The 23,383-nt window shown below is 55.5% G+C and overlaps 1 protein-coding gene across 1 annotated transcript in view; it reads right to left on the minus strand.

Annotated features, from left to right (window-relative positions):
* Window positions 1-19,444, minus strand: part of TBC1D2B (TBC1 domain family member 2B) — a 61,884-nt gene extending 42,440 nt beyond the window's left edge. The window contains exons 1-2 of the mRNA XM_072784762.1: window positions 19,100-19,444; window positions 3,645-3,798 (exon numbers count right to left, since the gene is read on the minus strand). Coding sequence (XP_072640863.1) covers window positions 3,645-3,798; window positions 19,100-19,444 — 499 coding nt within the window. The remainder of the gene's footprint in view (window positions 1-3,644; window positions 3,799-19,099) is intronic.
* Window positions 19,445-23,383: the final 3,939 nt, after the last annotated feature.

A 23,383-nucleotide genomic window follows, 5' to 3' on the forward strand; every position in this document is an offset into this window, starting at 1 on the left:
CATCAGCATTCGGGAGCCACCTGGCGGGGACACCAGCCAGGTGATAGCATAGTTTCCCTGAAGTCCTGATGGGCACCGACCCAATCCCGGGGCTTTGGTGGGAAGGTTCTGGCGTTCAGATGTTCCCTGCTCTGCTCAAATGTTTTGCTTTTGTTCTTCCAAAGATTTTATTTATTTATTTATTCATAAGAGACAGAGAAAGAAAGAGAGAGAGGCAGAGGGAGAAGCAGGCTCCATGCAGGGAGCCCGATGTGGGACTCGATCTCCAGGATCACGCCCTGGGCCGAAGGCAGCACTATACCGCTGAGCCACCCGGGTTGCCCATGTTCAAATGTTTTAAATGCCCTCACGGCGACCCTGAAGGATGGATGGATCCAGGTTTTCACATTTCCCAGGTTCTGACAGTGCCGCCTCTCAGTAGGGGTGCTGGGACCCCCGCTCTCCAGACCTGGAGCCCTCCCCACGGGCCATGCTGACCCTCCCAACAGTGACAGCAGAACTCCCCTTGCTCTTCCACTGTCTCAACCCTGCCGGGACATCGGGTCATTTGTGAAAGGGAGAAAGCCACGGGCAAAGGCCACTCCCACAGGAGACACAGAACACAGCAGAACACGTCCTCTGTGGGAGCTGGAGAACACAGAGGGCTTAACAAGAACAAGCTTCTTCTTTCCCCTTTATCTCAGAGTTTTACTCCAGGTTGTGGAGGGGCGATCAGAGGCATCAGAGAAATCTAAGTGAAGGCAGACTGTGTACGGAGCACGGAGGCTCTCCCCAGTGGGCCAGTCTACACATCCCGCCGGGCTGCTCCCACCACGGAGGTAAACCTTGTGACCAGCAGCCAGCAGAGAGGGGCTCATACGCACCGGGGACCCAGACTATGAATGAAGAAAAGATGGAGGGATGAGGAGCCAGGGTGGCAGGCCCTGTAGGTCCCCAAAGAATTCGTGCATCTCCCTCTGACCTGCCTCTCCTGCCATCAACTTCTGGGAGATCCCAAGACAGGGTGGGGCCCACATCTGGCACACGGCTTCCCTCTCCTGCCTCTGCCACCTCCTGCAATCCACTCAGACCCCAGCCTCAGCACCAGTATCATCCCAGTTCACTTGCACCCCATCCTCTCTCACCAATACCCACCCAGCTCACCTGCACCCCATTCTCCCTCACCAGCACCTACCCAGCTCACCTGTACCCCATCAACCTCACCAACACCCACCCAGCTCACCTGCACCCCATTCTCCCTCACAGCACCCACCCAGCTCACCTGCACCCTATCAACCTCACCAAAACCCACCCAGCTCACCTGCACCCCATCTACCCTTAGCCAGGCTCTGAGGAGGCCCCTCCCAGGCACAGCTAGAAGCCATCCTCACACACACATTGTTTTCCGGATCTGATGTGAGAAATCACAGCACATCCGGCCAGGAGTCTCAGAGAGCATCCTGTTCACAGATGGGGAAACGGTGTGTCCAAGTCCGGAGAGCTCTGCGCACTGGGACTGGCTGCCTCTCAGGCACAACGCTGGAGTTGTGGATGCCACTTCCAAACGACACATAGCATTTGTGGTACTTTATAATCGGGGTCACACAACAGCACAGCCTCTCTGACCAGCTCACGGGGAGACAGCTTAAACAAGTCCGTGGAGCCACCACAGCTTTGCATCCTGCCCCATGCGGGCCCTGCCCTCTGCCAGCTGCAGTCCCTGCAGAGTCACCAGCTGAGAGAGCAGCCGCCTCACCTCACCTGCCCCGAGGAGGAAGTGTGTGGTCTCCCCTGAAACCGTCTGTTCTGCCATTTTCTGTTAAGAGGCACCAGCTGTACTCAGACGGGTACTTGGGTGCTCCAGACTCTTGTGATGAGTGCTTCTGTGGTCCTCAACTTGCAGGAAGTCTCAAAACACCAGGTATTGCCATCCCCCGCTGGTTTGCTCATCAGTATACGTGGTAAATGAAGTAAACAGAACTGCATGCAGCTCCTGGGCCAGGGTCATCAGCTCCTTATGTTGCCTCCTGCCCAACAGCTGGGAAGGCCCCTGCACGTCGTCTTTGTCAAGTACTGCTTCATGGAAACTAGGTCTTCACCGTGCAGGTGCAGAGATGAGCAGGGTGTGCGTGTGTGTGGCAGGGCGAGCCCACAGGGCCCAGTCTGGGGTGCAGAGTTTCTGTGTGCGGCAGGGTGAGCCCACAGGGCCTGGGATGGGTGCAGAGTCCGTGTGTGGGGCAGGGCCTGATGCGGGGTGTGGACACCTGTAGGGTTTCTGTATGAGGCAGGGCAAACCCACAGGGCCCGGTATGGGGTGTGGAGTCCATGTGTGCAGCAAGGTGAACCCTCAGGGCCCAGTGTGGGGTATGGAGACCTGCAAGGTTTCTGTGTGACATAGGGTGAGCCCGCAGGGCCCAGTGTGGGATGCGGAGTCCATGCAGCAGGGGGAGCCTGCAGGGCCCAGTGCAGGATGCAGAGTCCGTGCGGCAGGGTAAGCCTGCAGGGTGCAGAGACCCGTAGTCTCTGTGTGAGGTTGGGAGAGCCCACCGGGGCCGGTGTGGGGTGTGGAGTCCATGTGTGTGGCAGGGCGAGCCCACAGGGGCCGGTGTGGGGTGTGGAGACCCGCAGAGTTTCTGTGTGAGGTAGAGTGCGCCTGCAGGAGCCTGGTACAAGATGTGGGTGTGGAGGAGATGGACACCACCAACCATCCCTCTCTGCAGCCTGACTGATGCAAAGCTGCAAATCCTGGTCACGAGATTTCCATGCCTACACGGAAAGCACCAACTCCTGAGAAGGAATGTTAGCAGGCCGGGGTGGTGGTGCCCGCTGGGCTCCAGGGCTCCTGCAGCCCCTCCTTTCTCACAGTGTGAGGACCCTGCCTCCCCACTTCCCTGCCAGCTAGGGGACAGTCCAGCTGAGGAGGTGCAGGCTGAGGGGCCCCAGGGCACCCACAGTGGCCAAGTGGGAGATCTGACCCACGAAGGACCGTGAACAGCACCAGCCCCGGCAAGTGGCTCTGCCCACTGCGTGCTGCCCATCATGAAACCAACACGTCCCCTTTTAGATTTTCTGTTGATGACAAGTAAATGTAACCCCAATGGATTCAAAATTGTATCATACTATTATACTTAACACAGTCTGCCATCTGTCCTTCATAACATGACTGCAAGGGGTGGACACACTGTTCACATTCTAGCCCTGACCCCATGCTTGGCTTTTTGATTTTCGAATATAAAGTCACATTATCTCTACTCTGAGACCGTCCAGGAATTACCAGGACTTGTGAAAATGCCACAATCTGGAAAGGGACAAAACCGGGTAGCATCTCCCTCGGGGAGATGATGGAGTGCAGGCTTTGAGAACAGAGGGTGCACACGTCTGGGAACGCGTCATGGGGCGCTCCACCTTCAGGGGGGCATAGGGGTCACCACCGGCGGACCCCAGCTTCTTGTCCACTAGGGGCGCTGGGCATGGCCCTGGCCAACCCCTGAGGTCATTATCAGGCTTGAGTATGACTCAGCACACAGAATCACCAGAAGCTGGGGAACACCACCAATGAAACAGGGTCATAGTAACTCTGGTTCCCAACATCCATGTGGGCTGCCCTGCCATGGTGAACGGCTATGCACAAGAAAGTAACATGGGTCCCCCCACCTGTGACTCACCTGAGTTATCTCTGGCTACGAGACCCTTAGAGAAATCCCCCGGGGTCGGGGAGGTCCTGCTGTCCCACCTGACCATGTCCAGACCACTGCAGTACTCCCACCGCTTCTGTTGGAGCTCCTGCAGCCAGTAGGTCATGAGCTGACGATTAGGAGCCTGCAAAGGGGGGGGGGGGGGGGGACGGACAGTGTTACGGAGCCATGGCAGGACAGATAGACACCCTGTCCCAAGGCCAGTGGCAGTAAGTCACCATCGGGATGGGCAGCTGCTGCTCATGCAATCCAGCAGAGCAAGTGGCATGAACACCGGGAAGTCATCCTGGTGAGAAATCCTCCCATTTGTGGGACCTGGGATTCTGGGAAGACACAGAACACCTTCCACAGGTGGTTTTAGGAAGGCTGGGCATTCTCACTGCCCCTGTACATGGCACTTGCACAAAGCCCATCTCGAGAGCTCCCGCCTTGTGCAGTCAGGGGTGGCGTCCTGGCCACGCCATGTCAAATAACCGTATTTCCACCTGTTAGCCTCTGGGAAGGCATCCAAGGATGCTCCACGCTGGAAACCAGAGGAAGGGCACTGGGCACTGTGGCGACCCCCTCCTACTGCTCCTCAACATGGGCACCATGACAGACCAGCTTTGACAATCCTTGGTTTAAAGGGGAAATCTGGGGGGAAACAGTACCTCATGATCCTCTCTCACTCAATCCCTGAGGCAAAAACAAAGTCACATGTTCTCAATGTCTGACCCATTATTCATGTTACAGAAATCTGGTCAATATGGCAACAAAACCACCTCAAGGCAATGATTAACTGGGGTTCCTTCCTTCCTAAAAATCCGGAAAGCACCAAAAGCATCTCGACTTCGATCCCAAGCAGCTAGTGAAAGGATCCAGGGCACATTCTGTCAGCAGGGAGGTGCGGCCACAGGGTGCTGAGAACCCAAGACAAACACGCACAGGCAGTGCCCTGCGGCCAATTGCCACAAGTCCAGCCAGCCTCCGCGGGTTCCCTCTGGCACTCCTGCACGGAGGACCCGCCAAGGGCCAACCTCGCCCCCTCCTGATTAGATCAGCATCACTAACTAGGCTCTTGGTCACCCGGTTCAATCTGGGTTCAACAGGTAAAGTTTGTCCAGATAAGCCCGGCACCACGGCCACTGGACACATGACATGAGCTGGTGCCACATGAGGTGGTGCAGGAATACTTTGGATACCTCGGATTAACAAATATATTTATTAAAGTTATCTCACCTACACTGACAACTTAAAGCACACAGGTCATGGCTCACACCATGTGACAAACATGCTGCTCTAGACCGCGGTGCCACGAGCAGTCCATGTTGAGCGCCAAGCTTGGTGGGACATGGCTTTGGGGACAGAAATAGGGCCAAGGGCATCGGGTTCCTGGGGTGTGGTGCAGCTGCCACCTCTCCCCTCCAGGACTGTATGACTGAAGATGATTTCTCTGCTCTTCAGCCACGGAGATGCCGACGGCAGGTGAGCTCATCAGCTGATGGCTCACTGTTTCAGCGCTTCCATTGCCCTCCTCCAACAGAGCAAGCTGACCCTCAAGCACTCTGATGTCCTGGAACATTCCATGAGCCACAGCTGGGTGCTGACAAATGAGCTGGTCAGTGCTGAAGCCTGTCACCAGCACACATACCAGCCAAGCACCCAATGGCCAGAGGGATGGGGAGCAGGACTGGGAGACCATCTGCCCCCTACTGCCAATTTACAATGCTCGAATCCCACATTCTGGAGAGCCAGATGGGCATTCCACTCATGCTGGAAGGGGCAGAGCCAACACTTAGCACACAGGAGGTGCCTATGGGTGACAAGCGTCCAGCAAGAGGCCAGGTGACAGCATCTGCCATCTCAAGACACAGGCGGGCCATATCCTCAGTCTTACAGAACACTAGTCTCCCCAACTCCTACACAGCCTTTAAAGCCCCATGTAAATATTCCTTCCAGGTCAGCCTGGGTGGCTCAGCGGTTTAGCACCGCCTTCAGCCCAGGGCATGATCCTGAAGACTGGGGATCGAGTCCTGTGTCAGGCTCCCTGCATGGAGCCTGCTTCTCCCTCTGCCTGTGTCTCTGCCTCTCTCTCTCCCTCTCTCTCTGTGTCTCTCATGAATAAATAAAATCTTTAAAAAAAAATAAAGTAAATGTTCCCTCCAGAGAGTTTCCTTGACCTGAGCCTGCACGTTCTCTCCATCCACTGAATGGGATATACTCCAGGTAGGCTCCCCATGGATGCAAGTCTACTCCTTGCATGTCTCTCATTAGCCTAAGCTCCCTGAAGGCAGAGGCCAGACCTGCTGCTCTCGATGTGGTCCAAGATGCCTGATGCAGTGTCTTATAGACGGTTAGGCACTCAAATGTCTGACTCATCCTCTCCCCATGTTCAGCTGCTGCTACTGCTCCAAGGCAGCTAATTTCAGTCAAACACGGCACCAGTCCCCACAAACCAAACAGAACATCTTGGAAAGGCATCCCTCCACAGTCGGGTGAGCATCCTGAGTCAGGGACAGACTTGGACTAGGCAGGCACAGCACTGACAGGACGCCTGCTGTGTAGTTCCACGTCATGTCCATTCAGAGAATGAAAACCAGGCCGCCCACCTCTGGCCTGACACAGACTTCAGTCTTCAGTGGCTGAGAAGAACCACACAATGCCCCTGCTGCCCCCGTCCCTTCCCCTGGACTCCCCCCAAGCCTGGTGCTCTTCCCAGGGCTCAGAAAAGTCCTAGAATAAAGTCATCTGGTCACAAGTGAGTTCATATCAACATACATTTCTCCAGGGCCCGCTCCTCGCAGGTGGGTGTGTTATTAGGGGGAGGGCTGGCACAGGGAGCCAACAGCATCACGGGAATCAGGCCTGGTCCCTGACCACATTCCCACCACGCAATACCCCCAGGTCTCCAGCCCTGCAGTAAAGAACCTCCACCATCACGCCTTAGCCCACTAGAGAAGCTGCACAAAGCTTGTCCCCTGTGACTCAATGTCATTCCTGGGTATCTACCTAAAGGAATCCCAAAAACAGGAAATGGAAAGATGCCATGTACACAAAAATGTGTGTTCATTCACTCGGCAAATATTTACCAGGCGCGTAACATAGGCCAAGTGCCACCATCCACGCCAAGGACACAGAACTGGGTGCAACCCAGTCAATTCTTGCCTCAGACACGCCCAGTGAGCAAAGGGTATCCTTTACAATGGCAATAAACAGCTAGAAACATGGTCACAATTACAACCAAAATACAAAATGCCTGGCCTGGGAGAGCCTTGTGCATTACAGAAACTTTCCAAAAATCCAAAATGCTACAGGAGCTCATCAAGGCATGGCAAGGAGATAACAAAATTCATCTAAAGTGTAACCTTTGAGAACTCTGAACAAAACAGATGAGGCGTGAGGCTCTGCCCTGCCAAGCAGAGAGGCTCGTGATGAAGGCACGACTGGCCCGTGTGTGCCACCAGGGAGTCCAACGCAGAGCTAAGCAGGTAGCAAACACAGCACCTCAAACAAGATCAGTGGGAATATTCACTATTAAACCATGGCATTAAAAAAATAAATAAATAAATAAACCATGGCATTAGGACAACCGGTTAGAAATTTGGAAAGAAATAAAATGATTTGGGGATCCCTGGGTGGCTCAGCGGTTTAGAGCCTGCCTTTGGCCCAGGGTGCGATCCTGGAGTCCCAGGATCAAGTCCCACGTTGGGCTCCCGCATGAAACCTGCTTCTCCCTCTGCCTGTGTCTCTGCCTCTCTCTCTCTCTCTCTCTCTCTGTGTGTGTGTGTGTCTCTTGTGAATAAATAAAATCTTTAAAAATAAATAAATAAAATGATTTCAAATTTGATTCGAGATTTGAAATGTACAATAAAAATCATTTAAATCACCCAAAGAAAATGCCTACGGAATTAAGTTTGTCACTTTCTGCATCCCACAACGATGGCCAAGTAGATTTCTGCCGATTTTCAAAGGTGTGCATGAGGGTCTGACTCTGGACTTTATTTTTTTTTTAAGATTTTATTTATTTATTCATGAGAGACACACAGAGAGAAAGGCAGAGACACAGGCAGAGAGAGAAGCAGGCTCCATGCAGGCAGCCCGATGTGGGACTCGATCCCAGGTCTCCAGGATCATGCCCTGGGCTGAAGGCGGCACCAAACCGCTGAGCCACCTGGGCTGCCCTGACTCTGGACTTTAAACCTGCCGTGTAGCACGGTGCCAATCCACACAAGTTCTCTTGGCAGAGATAGGAACACGACATAGGGTTGATTATTCTCCCCAGCAACGAAGGGGAAGTTGCTACTGCAACAACCCTATTCTCTTAGAACGTAAAGACCTTTCTAATCCCCAAAAGAAATGTCTGTCCAAAAACACCAGATCCAGAATTAAAAGACAAATAATATTAAAAAAAAAAGACAAATAATAAACGAAGACACAGAGTAAACAACCTGCAGGTGGTGGAAGAGCGCATGGCCCCGGCCACACAGCTCTGCAGGCATTCACGCTGCAAGGACTCCTGTCTGCCTAGGAGCTCCTGTTCATCTTCTTCTTCTTTTTTTTTTTTTTTTTTAAGATTTTATTTATTTATTCATGAGAGACACACAGAGAGAGAGGGAGGCAGAGACACAGGCAGAGGGAGAAGCAGGCTCCATGCAGGGAGCCTGACGTGGGACTTGATCCCGGGTCTCCAGGATCACGCCCTGGGCCGAAGGCGGCGCTAAACCGCTGAGCCACCTGGGCTGCCCTCCTGTTCATCTTCTTTAAAAAAAAAAAAAATGCAGGGATCCCTGGGTGGCGCAGCCTGCTTCTCCCTCTGCCTATGTCTCTCTGCCTCTCTCTCTCTCTCTCTCTCTCTCTCTCTGTGTGCGACTATCATAAATAAATAAAAATTAAAAAAAAAATAAAAAATAAAAATAAAAAAAAATGCAACAACACATTTTAGACTTGTATTTCAAATAATAGTAACGACCTATGTTTGCTGTGCAAAATCTGGAAAACACAGGAGAACCTGACCACAACCCCATCACCGGATACAATGTCAATAATGCTTTGCTATGTGTCCTCTCGAATATTCTTCTGTCCCCAAACACACCTACCGATTCCCTTCACAACCCTGAGGACGATACATTCTCCGTGACATGCGTCGCCAGCGGGCCTGTGATGCCCCGTTGGGAGTACGTGAGTGACCACAGGAACATACCTAGTGTCACAGCTGCGACAGTCAAACCTGCTCACACCCAGCAAGCTTGAAACAGTACCAACAAGCCACCCCTACTCACCGGGCAACAGCTATCCCCGTCTCCACCACCACCCAAGACCTCTGAGTCCTAGGCCTGCACTCCCTGCTGTCACACGGAAGAGGGGGTAGCACACACCCATGACTACACATCTTCCCAGCATGTCAGCAGGACTCAGAAGCCCCTCACGGTTTTCCTCGATGCTGAGAGGCAGACAATAAGACCCTGTGAGTGTGCTGGCTTCAAGGCAAGGACGGCTGGTCCCCAACCACCGCCCCCCAACACGGCGGTCCTCCAGACACACAGCATGGTCAGCACTGCTCCACCTGGCCAGAGAGTGCGGCTGACGGTTCACAGGGACCCCAGAACTCCGCAGTGAAGACGCCAGGGGCAACAGGAGCGCCACGTGTGCCATGGAGGAGAGAAAAGCCACTCTCTAACCCAATGGAGTTGCCAGCTCTGCAGGGTGAAGGCCCCACTGTCCCTGCGCTCACGCTCCCTGGTACTCTTCTGGCTCACCCACCCAGGGGCCCCACAGCAGCCTGCCATCCTTACTGTCCCCCTCCAAACCTTCTCACACCTACCCAGCGAGGTCACATATACCCCATGCTTCCAGACTCCCGGATGGCTTCCACATGCCCTGCGACCTGCACACTAACCTGGCCCACACAGTGCTGCACTCTGCAGGACGGTGGCCTCCCCCCACACCACAGGCACACACAAGCTGGGTCAGCTTCCACAGACCTTGCTCCTGCTGCACTAGCAACCATCTGCAAACTCCTACTCACTCAACACCCAGTGCAAACATCCCATCTGCCACCCCGGCAGAACTAGGTCACACAGTATGTGGTAACACGGCACTTTAGTATCCCACCTAGGATGCAAATGCTGGGCTGCTCCCCAAAGGGTTGTCCCCCACCCCATATTTACAAACCCAGAGAATAGCATGACCCTTGCTCAAGGCAGAGCCACAGGAAGGAGGGCACATATCATACGGCACGTTGCTTAAGAGGACATGATGGCCGCTCACAATGAAAAACTTTTGTTTAGGGATCCCTGGGTGGCGCAGCGGTTTGGCGCCTGCCTTTGGCCCAGGGCACGATCCTGGAGACCCGGGATCGAGTCCCACGTCGGGCTTCCGGTGCATGGAGCCTGCTTCTCCCTCTGCCTGTGTCTCTGCCTCTCTCTCTCTCTCTATGTGACTATCATAAATAAATAAATAAAATTTAAAAAAAAAAAAAAAAGAAAAACTTTTGTTTCTTAAACCTGAGGAAGGATATCTGGATCCCCAAGACACGTCTAACCTAATTGTTCCATAAGCAACAAAAAGCTCAAGTGAGTGGTAAGCAGCCTGATGATACAAAACTCAGATGAAAAACAGACCACAATCCAAATCTGATAAGATTCCAAATTTTCTTTTGAATGTTTCAAAATCATGAGCCTGGAAAGAATCTCAAGGGATCTGGCCCCAGACCAACAAAACAGATGCGAGGTCTTGTGTCTGAGCCATCAGCAGCCACGGGGGGGGGGACCCAGACGGGACGTCCCAGCCCGGAGAGAGGGGAGCATCCACACGGCCCTCCTTTCCTCTGGTGGCACCATAAGCTCTTACCTCCTCTCTTTCAAACTATGTTAGAATCAGCATCTTCTTGTTATCTATTAAAATAGTCACACAAATTGTAATCTAAATCCTTTTTCAAAGGCTGAGCAAGAACCCAGACCCAAGGGGAGGTGCCCACTTCCCACCCAGCCTGGGAGGTGGAGTCGGCGGGGCTCCCCCTCCTTATCACTCTAACACCCTCTTTTAAAAAGCAAATTCACAGAGACAAACCCATCTTTCCAGCTCTGACGATGTCACAGAGATTAGAACAAGGGCAAGGCCGGGGGAAGACCTGACACAGAACAAGGTGAAGCCAATGCACGTTCACAGGAAAAGGGCCCCAAAGATGGGGTTTGTGGGGGGGCTGGGCCCAGTGACGCAGGCAAAGACAAGGCTGCTCTGCCTCTACGCTCCTGCAGGAAGGGTGGGAGCCCTCAGGATGCTTTCTGTTTCAGGGACCATGGAGGCACGTGGCCTCTGAGTGACCACGGGGCTGCATTCCTGCTGCTCCTATCAGCTCTGCTATTGCACAATCAGGGAGAGCCGGGGCTTTACGACTCAGGAGAATTAATTGAAAGCTGCAGCAGCCACAGCCAGCAGCCCACCAGACAGCCCCGCAGCACCCCTGCCTGTGATGGTTTCCATACAGTGTGATGCTACACTGCTTGGGAGCAATGCTTTTTACTTAGAAGCAGGACACAGAAATGACTTTGTATAAAGGTTTAGAAACTGGGGTCCCAGGCTCCACCTGCCAGAGACCTGGGGGCAGAGGTGTGTGGCAGCAGACGTCTGCCTGCCCTGTGAGCAGACTTGCAGGGTGTCGAACAGTCTTTAGGACCAAGCTAGTGTCTCTGGAAAGTATTGGATGAAATCTGGCGGCTCCCCTACATGGAGGGGCCATCACTAAAAGTCACCCTCCCAGAAATAGCGTCCCCCCACTGATGTCAGCAAACACCATTGCTCCCAAAGGCCCCTGGGGGAGTGGCAACACAGAGTGCAGGCTGGGGACTAAATGGGACGCTGGGAGATGCAAACCTTAAGGCCTCGGGGAATTGGGAAGAGGGTGACGGGCCCCAAACCACAGCTCATACAAACTCAGAATGCAAAGTAGATGTGCAGATAGAAACCACAGAGTGTCAGCCCAAGGGTATGGGGCTCACGCTTCACTAGCCTCCACCCACGCAGCTTAGCCATTTCCATTCCACAGAGAAAACCATCAGCAAATGGGCCTTTGTACTTCACAGCAGAGGGACCGGTCACTTGCCACCTGGAGGACAGCAGTGGTTCCCAGAGAGAGGCCACGGATCTGCGGTGGGAGGGTCGGAGATGGCTCCACAGGTGGGCAATCCCTGGCCATCCCAGCGCAGCAGGATATCTGGGGCAGGACCCCCATGTGCACGTGCCCAGGAAGTTCCTGTCCTACAGTCTGTGCTTTCTTCAAACAACAGACACCGAGAGTGGAGTCAGCACGTCACCTGTGGGACAGGATGTGTGGGGGCGCTATGCAAACCCTGAGGCCCTGCTAGTGGGCCTGGCTCACAGGCAGCAAAAGGACACCCCCAGCTGCTGGGCCTGACCCTCTCGGTGTACACCGCCTGAGAGGAGGCTCCCAATAGGATCTGCATGTCCACTAAGTCAACTCATTCTGGAGCCTATCATCTACACCGCTCACATCCTACACCGCAACATGAAAAGGGCAGACTCGAGTTTAGGTACCTGCCCATGCGTGAGCCTGACTTCCTACCTGCGGACTAGAGTGGAAACATGAAGCAAATATCACCAGACTGCTGGCTTTAACATCAGCACTTGAGTTCATGTATCCGGGGAAGGCTCCAGTCCAGAGTTGCCATCACCCCGCTATGGGCCTCAGTTCCCACATCCTGGCACCTGGGTTAGGGCTCCTTTACCTCCGACTCAGGGATGATGACCCTTGGAGCAAAAGCACATCATGACTTCCTCCACTCAATGACAGCGCCCTAATCACACCCCGAACAGGCCAGAACGAGCTCCCCAGGGTCAGAGGTGACACCTGAGTTCCCCCAGGCGCCCATCAAGGCCTCGAGCCACAGAATCTGTCAGGCAAATGGCTAACTGGCCGCAACCACAAGGAAAGTCAGGCCAGCTTGTCTGCAAGCAGTCTTCACTGGATGTCACACAGCTGGAGAGGAAATGAAAATCGGTGTGCTGCCTTCAAATAGTCTAAGACGAACATCTCTGACGGCAGGGCCTGCCCACCCCGTCAACCATCAGGCCTGCCATCCGATGCTCAGATAAGTCGTTGCCCGTGGGGCCAAGTGTGCAGAGGCTGGCCCTGGGAGCGGCCAGAGGGAGGTCCCAAAGACTCCGCTGCGGATCCCTCCCCACCATGTTCCAGATCCCCCACATGGTCGATCTGAAAAAGGTGAGCAGATGAAGCCAAGCCCCTGAATCTTGCGTGACCAGAAACATGGCCGCTGGCCTGCCAGGCACAAAGCCTTTGAGCAGCTACACAGTTACACCAAGATCTAAGCAGTGCAGCCACCCTCCCTGGAGCACTCCCTGACAGTCAGTCACACAGGCCTCTCCAGTTCTGCAATGCCCAGGGAAATCCTCATGCCTCCCAGTCAGCCCTCTACATATGGGCTTCCCCTCCTCTCCATCCCCACAGAAATACACCACACTTGCCCCAGAATCAGGACACCGGCAGGCATCTGAAGTCACACCCTATACAGAATACTACAGACAAATGCTATCTCCCTCCATGGTTTTCCCAAAGCCATCAGGTGCTAGTCTATATTTAAAGTCTTCACATTGTAGTTTCTTACATGAGTGGGAAGTTCCTGCTGTATTTCAGAAAAAGCATCATGGCAGATGCTCTAGAACATTCATTAATGAATCAGCAGACAGCAAAACTTCCCCTGTGCCACGGGAGCATGCAGTCAGTGGACCAGTGTGCAGTGTACATCCATGACCTGCCTGACTCCCTCTAAGCGCATGGGACGCAGGTGAGCCACGGCAATCTCTGCCCTCAGGCCGACAGCAGATGCCCCGGGACCTGACCAGGACTGGACCTGCTTTGGTGAGCGACGCAGCCCTGGACCTGTGTACTTGGGGCTTCCTGAATAGGCTGTGATCAACTGTTGAGGGGGCAACTGGGGGACCCACAGGCTCCCCAGAGACCATCCCTGCCTTGGCTACCCAGAGAGCCTCACAGGACGCATGCTAGTATGTCCCGGTCACTGCACTGGAGGCAGGATGTGCAGATGGCTAGTTAGGGGCACCATTGCTCCCCACTTCATGACTCCACCCAGCACTGAGAGCCAGCCCCACGGAGGCCTGGACGCCACAGGACATAAGCAAACACCCACTGCAGTGTCCCTGAGACTCTGCCACATGAATCTCTACGATAGTTCCTAATCAATCCGAGTCTTTTCTACAATAATATGGTCTTTTCTTGTCCTTGGAGGAAAGGTAATGGTCTCAGTTCTGCTTTGACCTAAAGGAGGGAGGTAGCCCAATGGCCAATGGGTAAAGACACCCGAGCAAGGACACCTGTCCACCCCTCAGAAGCCTCAGGGAGGTGGTAGTTGGTGTTTGCACCTCAGCCCCGAGGGCATGGGGCCCCTCCCTGTTTCTCAAAAAACAGTTGCCTCCGAAGGGGAAGGAAATTGGCAAAGTGCATCTAGGCAAAGCGGGTGGAAGAGGAGAGCATTTGGTGAAGGCAGTTATGAGGAATGCCCTGGGATGGGCAGTGCACCCCCGCAGGGAAGACCCCCTGAACGGCTTCCCAGACCCCACTCTCCCTGAAACCATGGTGCTGAAGAAGCAATGGACCATGATATCTTCATCTTCACATTAGAAACCTTTCTGCCGGGGCACCTGGGGGGCTCAGTCAGTGAAGTATCTGCCTTCACCACACATCCCAATTTCAGGGCCTTGAGATAGAGCCCGGAATCGGAATCGGGCTCCCTGCTCAGTGGGGAGTCTGTTTCCCCCTCTGCCCCTGCCCCTCTCCTTGCTCATGCTCTTGCTCTGTCTCTATCAAATAAATAAAATCTTTAAAAAAAAAAAAAAGTGAAACCTTCCTGCCAGTGTGTAAGGTAACTACTTCCACCCTTCATACACAGACTGGATAATCCTACAACAGCGTTAGATGAATGTACTGGACGTGACCCAACCACCACTTTGGAAGAGAGAAAAAGACTGTCAACCCTCACTTAAAACTCTTTGCTGATTCCCGTAGTTCTGGCCCCAAAGGCCTCCCCTCCACAGACTGCCCCTTCTCCCCAGCTGCCACCTGAACTCCTTGAGCCCCACAGGCAAACAGCACTCCCACCTACGCACCTCTGCTCCTGCCACACTCCTCCCCCTTCCCCCTGTGGTCAACACCAACCCAACCTTCACATCTCAGCAAGTCTCTGCAGCCGTCCCCACATACTAGATTGGGGCCCAGTCACACATGCACCTCCCACGCTGCATAGCACTGGTGCCATTACCAATGCCCATCTCCCTGCTCTACAAAAAGCCCCACCGGGCAGGAACTGGACTCACTTGGTTCAGCCTCTACCCCCAGTGCCTAAGCACACAGTGAGTGAGTGAGAAGTGCCCCAGGTTCCTTCCCCTAAAACATGCGAGTCATTCGACCACAGTCCGGGCCATATCCACCAGCTACTCTTATACACCTCCAAGCCAGGAATGGTTTTCACACTTCTAAATGGTTGAAAAAAAATTGAAAGAACAGTATTTTGTGACATGTGAAAATCACATGAAATTTAAATGTCAGAGTCCATAAATAAATAAACGTTATAGAAACACTGCTATGCTCATTTTATGGTTCTGTACTAGGACAGCAGAGGAGTCAGAAATGGGATGGCAGCAAGACCTAAAATATTTACCATAAGGCCCTTTACTTAAAACATAGACCCATGGCCACACCAGTGTCCTCAGAGCCCAGCCAAGGTCATGAAACACAAGAGATGGGAACAGAACCTCTGTACTCTGGGTGAGCATCCACTCTCTGAATAGTTGATGCCTGTTGTATTCAGTAGGTGCTCACAGCAGGCCACGAGGGGAGGGGGTCATCTGACACACTGGAGGCTTGAGCTCACCCTTCCAGGGGGCCAAAGCCCTCCCTAAACCAGAGCTTACAGAGCGACCACCGTCTGTGCTCTCATTCCACAATGTCTATCTGGGCACCGCCTGCGTGAGATGAGGATGGAAACCTCAGGAAGCGCAGTGGAGACCACGCCGTCAGGAGCACAGTGACTGGCGGCAGCAGAGGGATAGAGCAAGCCACTGTGATACCACACACACGGAACACTGCACGTGCCTTTGAGGAGTGTCCTAACTGGGAAGCCACGATGAGCCAGTGAAAAGTTAAATCTGGACAAAAGATTTCATTAATACTTTGAGACCCCCAAGAGGATGCCCTCAGGCAAGACAGCTTCACAGGACCATAGCGGCTGCACGGCGGGCCCCCTGCGGGCCCCTGCCGCTGTTCTGTGTGGGACACACCATGGTTGCCCAAGCGAACAAATGTTTGTCATTAAGCTGGGAGAAGTTTCCACACCAGAGAATGTGCATCCTTCCCACAAAAGCGGGTTAAGAACAAGACTGCACGACTGTGTAGTTACATGTGACTCAGAAACTGACTCCATGTCCATCTGAGCACCAAACAGCCACAAGAAAGGGGCAGAGGGCGGGGAATTCATCTGCAGACCATCGGACGATGCAGGGGCTACAGAGACCTGCAGAGCAGGGTGGTTCCCGCTCACACTTTACCCCCCCCCCCATCAGTCACATGCCGCCCTGAGTCCCAGCTCACTCTAGAACTGTCCCCTGCGCCCCGCCCCAGGAAAGCCGGGTAGGGAGGGTCCAGCACACTGTCCTCACCCGCCTGGGGAAGCATCGGCCCCACACCACAGCAGCGTCCAAGTATAAGATGCTCCTGTTGTTTTCTTACCACGTAGAAAGGACAGAAGTCAAAGGCAGTAAAGGGAAAACTTTATCTCATCCAAAACCACTGATGTTCTAAGTCAAAAAAGTAGACCCGTCAGAGCAGAAAACACAAGTAGATGCCCTGCATTTCGGACACTCACTATTCCTGGCATGTCTACTTTTAAACAGGGTCTGAGTCTAGCTTCGCAATCTCAGGCCAATCCCAGCCCCTCTCTCTGGCCCTCTCCATTCCCTGGTCTGTAAAATAAGGCGCTGGACCAGATCCCTGAATTTAGCAACAGAGAAGCTTAGCAAGAAATTCCAATATCGGCTTTCATTAAGACTCAAGCAGTAAAGTATTTTGAAAAAGCCCAACAAAACCACAGCTTTGCCAGAGAGGCCTGAAAGACACGTTAAACAAGGAACACATGATAATGCAATAAGCAAAGTGCTGATTTTTCTTTTCTTTTTAACTCCTCTGTCAAAAGAAATGTAAAATGTAAAATAATACGCAACCCGCCGAGGCCTGAACAGGGCTGGGTCTTCACTGGCCTAAGACTCCCCCCCTGCAAATCAGGGCAGCCCCCCTGGCCGAGGAGCCCCAGCGTGAAGCGTTAACACCAGGCAACAAGGAAAATAAAGGACCGATTCCCACTTTTACCACCACATTAGTGTTGCTCCCACTGCTTAAAAGGAACCACCTACGCTAAAATACACCCTTCTGCACTCCATGCCCTTCGTCTGGACAGCCCTGTGCTTCTGGAAAGCCTTGCGTGCACGTCCATGCCCACTGCCTCCATAAAGCTGACCCTCAGCCTCGGGCATTTCCATCTTATTCTGTGACTACTCAACCTTACGGACTCCCCAGTCAGTAATCCATGCAGAAACGGATTTCCTTTTCTAAAAATCTTCTGGACATAGAAACAGGTGGACAGAATGCTATGAAGTGCACTGGTACACCCGCCACCCAGTCCTACAAGTAGACAGTTGCCAGAACACTGGGTGCCCGTGGGGACCTGCTCCCACTCTTCCTAAGCAGCAAAGTGCACCCTGAATCCAGACTTGTCACCGTGCACAGCTCCCTACTCCCCACACAGCACAGACAGCTGCGTGACCTTCTGCACCCTCCTGCCCATGGAACCATCTGTGTGCCATCCTTCTGTGACGTCTTCTTGCCCAGTTCCATGTGCACAGCCAGCACTCTCATTTCTCAGCACACACTGCTGCAGGCCATTCCATTATAGCAGTACACCACGGCTACAGCCACAGGTACCACTTGTCCTGCACGGCTGCCATGCAGGGCCTGCTCCATGCCAGACACTTCCCACATTTCCGGAATGTTCACAGCCCCTAATGAGGAAGGTGACGGTCCCAGCGGACCAGAGGGAGCTGAGGCAGACAGGGTGCAAGATGCCCAATGCGTGCAGGGCAGACCCAGGGAAGCTCAGGCCCACGGCTGGCCACCGTCTGCGTCCAAGCCCCCAGCCCCACTTAGGTATTTACCTCCGTTATTCACGTTTCCCTGCATGAAAACACTGACAAGGCTCCAACGCCGTCTGAGAAAATCTGAAACAGGATGCCCCATTTTGTTCTCTAACAAACAATTCCACAGGAAGTTCATGTGACACAGGATTGTGCACAAGCACAGTGAGGACAAGCCTTGCTTTGGCAGCGTCCCTGTGTGCTCCCTGGACTCCTTCCCAAGTTCATCCACACGGCTTCTAAGTCAGCCCTGCCCAGCTTCCCTTGCAGACAGGCAGAGGAGGCACAGGGGCCTGGGAGAACCGGGAATCACAGCCATCCAGAGGGGCTGCAGCTGCTGCTGGAGCTGACCTGGGGCAGCTCCAGCTGCTACGTGGCCTCCAGGGCCCAGTGCTGAGGCCACGAGGCCGGGGGAACCAGGCTCAGCCCACTGGGCTCTGCACTTGACCCAGGAGAGCTCTGGCAATAGGTGGGCCCAGCTAGAGGAGGGAGGGCAGGAGCAAGGCCAGGAGAGGGCTCTGAGAGTGGACCCCAAGGCCAGGGCCACATGGGATGTATGAGGCCCAATTGGTGGAAGGAACCCCTTGACACCTCTCCCCCAGCAAGAGAACAAGCTCTGCACTTAGCATAGCGCCCCTGCCCACTGCAGGACCGGAGTGAACTGTGAGCACCCCGCCACCTCCCACCGCCTGGCACCGCACCAGCAGCCCACCCCTCCCCGTTCCAGGAAGAGCAGCGGAGGCACCAAGGGGTCCACCTAGCAGATCCAGAAACCTGCGGGCGCCAACGCCTGGGACCGCTGCGCAGGGCGTCCACTTCGTGCGTGGGGAAGCGCGGGGAGGGGGCGGGGAGAGGGGCGGGGGGGGGAGGACGACGGGAAGGGGGGGCCGCCGGGGAGAGGGGCCCCAGGAGACGGGAGCCCTGAGGTCGGGGTGGAGGGCACCAGGAAGGGAGGCGCCGGGGTCGGGGACACCGAGGTCGGGGCGGGGGGCGCCGGGGTGAGGCCGGGGAGGGGGCGCCGGGGAGGGGGCGCCGGGGTCGGGCAGGGGAGGGCGGGGGGTGGGGGGGCGGGGAGAGTGGGCCGGAGGGCACGAGAGTCAGGCCGGGGAGGGGACGCCAGGGAGGGGGCGCCGGGGTCAGGCCGGGGAGGGGGCAGCAGGGGGCGTGGCCGCGGGTCGGGCGGGGGTCGGGCCGGGGCTCCGCGCTCCCACCTTGAGTACCGTGACGGCGCCCGCGCTGTGCACCTGGAAGTGCGCGGGCGGCTCTGCGCCAGGCTCGGCCGCGTCGTCGGGGCCCTGGTAGCTGAAGCAGGCGTCCGCGATGTCCAGGTGGCCGAGGGGCAGCGCGTCCTGCGGGCTCTTGAAGTAGTAGAGGTAGCAGCGGCGCGCGTCGAACACGAACCAGCGGCTGCGGTAGCCGCGCAGCGGGCCCTTACCCGACAACTTCTGCAGGTATCCGCACAGCCGCCCCGGCCCCGGCCCCGGCCCCGGCCCCGGCCCCGCCGCCGCCGCGCCCTCCCGCTCCTCCTCTTCGGCCCGCGCCCCGGGCCCCGGCATCGCCGCCGCCCCGCCGCCCCGCCGCCGCCCGGACCCCGCGCGCCCCCGCCCGCCCGCGCGCCGCCCCCGCGCCGCCCCCGCGAGCCCCGCCCCGCCGCTGCGCACGGCCCGCGGGCGCGCAAGGCAGCCTGGGACTTGTAGTCCAGCAGTCTCGGCACAAGCCGGCGGGAAGCTCGCGCTCCGCGCACCTGCAGCACCTGTACCGGGCGCCCTCCGCTGATGCGGGCGGCCCGCCAGCGGACACGCCCCTGCGAAATTGGCTGTCACCAGAGAGAGGAGGAAGGACGGGGCCGAGCCAGCCGCGACCACGTGGGCCCAAGGCCACGGTGCTGAGCTAAACTCGCCGGAGAAAGAGACCGTGCGATTTCACTCATGCGTGGAATCTGGGAGACACACCAACATATTAGAAAGAGACCGTCCGTCAGTGCCAAGAACAAAGTGGCGCTTGGCCAAGCGAGAGGTCGGGGCAGCGAGAGGTCCGGGCTTCCAGGTGTGCAGGGGCGGGGGCCGGGGGGGGGGGCACGTGCAGCCTGGGGGGCACGTGCAGCCCGGAGGAAGGGGGGCAGGTGCAGCCAGGAGCAGGTGGAGTCCCAGAGCAGGTGCAGCCTGCAGGGGCAGCGGGTGCAACCTAGCGCCTGTTGCAGCCTGGGAGGAGGTGCAGCCCAGGAGTGACACTGCCAACCTCTGCGTGGTATCCCTGGAACTTGAGTATGTCCACTACACCTCCATGGAAAAAGGAAGGTTCTAGCTGTGTTTCTGCAAGGACCAAATCAAAGCAGATATCCCACATCCTTTCTTCTGCACATTCGTACACAGACATGTGAGTGGACACAAAGCTGGAAAGCTTAGCTTTCTGGGAGGGACAGGGCACCAAACATGCATGAAGAGCGGGCTCCCACTCGCCCACCCAGCCAGCCTCAAACAGGCCCTGTTCCGCTGACCACAGACACCTCTCGCCAGCCCATCCACAGCCCGGCCTAGGTGGCCACAGCAAGGGGGACTCCACTTTCATGCCCTGGGTGCTCTTTCAGCACAAAACACATGGTGTTGAGGGTGGGCTGTGGAGGCACGGATTTGCCTCCCGGCTCTGCCACTAACCGGACATGTGACCTTGGGCAGTTTATTTGACCTCTCTGAGCCTCAGCCTCTTCGTCTGTAGAATGGGGATCATACAGTCCATGCCATTGTTCTCATGACACTTACAGGAGAAACACATGTGAGATTACTCAGCACGTGCCTAGCACATAGCAGGTCCTCAGTGCAGTCCAGCTGTTCTTACTATTCTTGTACAGTTAACGTGAATGTCCTCCTCAATTGGCAGCTTCTGAGAGGGAGGATCCAACAGCGGATCAGCCTCCATACAGGGCAGGCCTGAGAGTGCCCTGCACCCTGGGGAGAAAGGAAACCAAGTTGGATTTGGGCTTTGCCCTATGCATGAGAGGGGCAGTGACTAATGGGCTTGCAGGGTGAGGCAGCAGGGTGGGATGTGCCCAGGAAATCCCATGGAAAGGGGAACAGCTGGGAGCACTGGATCTGTAGCTACAGCTCCACGTGGGAGGTGCGCAGGAGGCTAGGCAGGAGCGGGGGACAGCCCACTCTCCTCAGCTCTATCAGCCAGTTGTGCAACAGTGGGGGTGTACTGAGCCCAGGTCCACCTTGCAGAGACCGAAGTCTACTGAGGTTCAGGAAGGCACAGGTGTGAGCCCCCAGCTTGAGCAGGTGGGTCTGGACAAGGGACCACTACTGTCACTCCGTGGCTAGTGTCTGCTTCCACCAGCATAACCCTCCTGCCTCGGAGCCTGTTGTTGGTCCCTAGCCAACCATGGCAGAGGAGTGGTGCCATTCTTGCTCGCTCACAGGCCCCATGCCCTGTTCTCTGAGCCCGGCCATGCCCCACACGATACCCAACACAGTCAAGTGCCCCACATCCGATGTAAACATGACTCTCAAAACATTTGAAGGAATTGCTGTAATTATGGTCCCGATATTATCTGTGAGGAATTCGTTTTAATTTATGTTTGGCTAACAATTTCTTGGCAATCATCATGTCTGTGTGGGCATCCTGGCTGAGTGAGAGAAATCCAGCCTACACATTGTTTTCAAAGGGAGTGACTTTTTTAAGCCTATTGATTTTTTAAGTGATCTTGCCATCCAACGTGGGGCTTGAACTCATAACTCCAAGATCAAAAGTCACACACTCTACTGAGTAAGCAAGCCCACCAGGTGCCCCTCGAAAGAGTGACATTTTGATGATTATAATGTTACACTTTGTAGACATCTAATTAAATGTCTATTGATTTAGATTTTGCTCTTTTTCTTGGGAGCCCGAGCATAATCATCTTTTGCTGTTTTTCTCGGGTTTTGGAATCCAGGTATACTTGTCCTTGGCTACAGACCTTTCATAGGTCCCTGGAGAACTTGCAGAGCCAAGCACTGGGCCTGCAGAATCTCACAGACTGGCCAGGCCCAGAGTGTGGCCCTCTGAGGACGCTGCACAGCCACAGGTCCTGAGACCCCAGTGAGCGGGACAAAGTGGCAACAACCTCTCAGCACAGTCCCTCCCCTCCATTCAGCTGATTAGAATTGGCCCCAGCCTCCAAGATCCCCCAACCCCCTATGATCCCCTAGATCTCTCCCAGGCCACCAGCCCTGCCCACTCCAGGAGGCTGGTTTTCCAGGAACAACCCTGCATGGTGTCACACCCCGTTCCGTCCTGAGGGCCCTGTGCCGGGGGTTGAGAGCTGGCGCCTTAGTTCGGCTTCTGCAGCCCCTCCCCCACCATCTTTCTGGACAAGTCTTGTAATTTATGTAAAATGCTGAAGAAATGCAGCTTCGGTTCCGTCCTTTCCAACCAGATCCCCTGCCCAGGGTTATCCTGCATGGGAACTTGCTGGCTCCCGGGTCCTCCCTTGGAGCCCTTCTCAAATGGCAGGTGGACATTTGCAGTTTTCAAAGTCCCTTTAGACTGAATGTCCAGGTCCTGTGGTCAGGGGCCAGCGTTGTGCAGCCTGTGTACCCTCCCACCACCATTTCTAGGATATGTCTGCTTGGTGCCACAGGGCCTGCCCCCTCTAGCCTCGTGGAGCCCAGTGACCAGAAGGAAGTGGCCGACCCAGGAGGAAGTGGCTGCTGTTTACCCAAAAGGGGAAATTAGGGCAGTGAGCTTGCTCCCACATGGCCAGCCCTGGGCAAGCCCCAGGGACACAGAGCCAATGACTCATCCTCGGCCAGTCTCCCTCAAGAGGGATGGGGTGGGAGGCCCAGCCACGTGCAGTCTCTGCACCTCACAGACTCCAGGAGGACAAGCTGGCCAAGGTGCCATCCTGTTGCAGGAGGAGCCCACAGTCCTTGGGGGAGTCCAGAGAGAGGAGACCTCACTGCCTGATATGCTGCCTGATAGCCGTGTCTGTGCCCTCTCTGGGCTGCAGGGGATGGGCAGCAGTTGATCTCCAATGGTCTGCCTGCCTGCCTGCAGCCCAGCTGTAAGGCCTGTGGGCCTTCTCCAGCTGGGCCAGTGAGGCTCTTCTGTTTCCAGCCTCTTGAGGTTTTCAGCCATCACAGCTGACCAGTCCCTTCCCTTTGGGCACTCTTCCATCCTGCCCTCCGCAGTTAGTGTAAGCATTACCACTGGGGGGCACAGGGTGTGTCTTCCCTGCCACCCCACCAGAGAAGGGGCCCTAGCTGCAGCCCCGTGGCCAGATGGCACAGAGGGAGCCCTCCTGTCTCTGAGCAGAGACTGCCCCATTATCTGGAGGTCAAGCACACAGGGATCCTGATGGGGCCTTGCTAACCCCGGAGCTTGGTGGAGGAAGTTGGTCTGGATGGGGGTGGTTTGGAGTTCAGGGTGTGGTGCTAGAGGGGGAACCGGGGAGCTGGGCTGGCTTCAGAACAGAGGCTGCATTGGCCAGGGAATAGCCCCCAGAGGGAGGCCCCACCACC

This window comes from Canis lupus, chromosome 2, assembly GCF_048164855.1.
Source record: "Canis lupus baileyi chromosome 2, mCanLup2.hap1, whole genome shotgun sequence".
Lineage (NCBI taxonomy): Eukaryota > Metazoa > Chordata > Mammalia > Carnivora > Canidae > Canis > Canis lupus.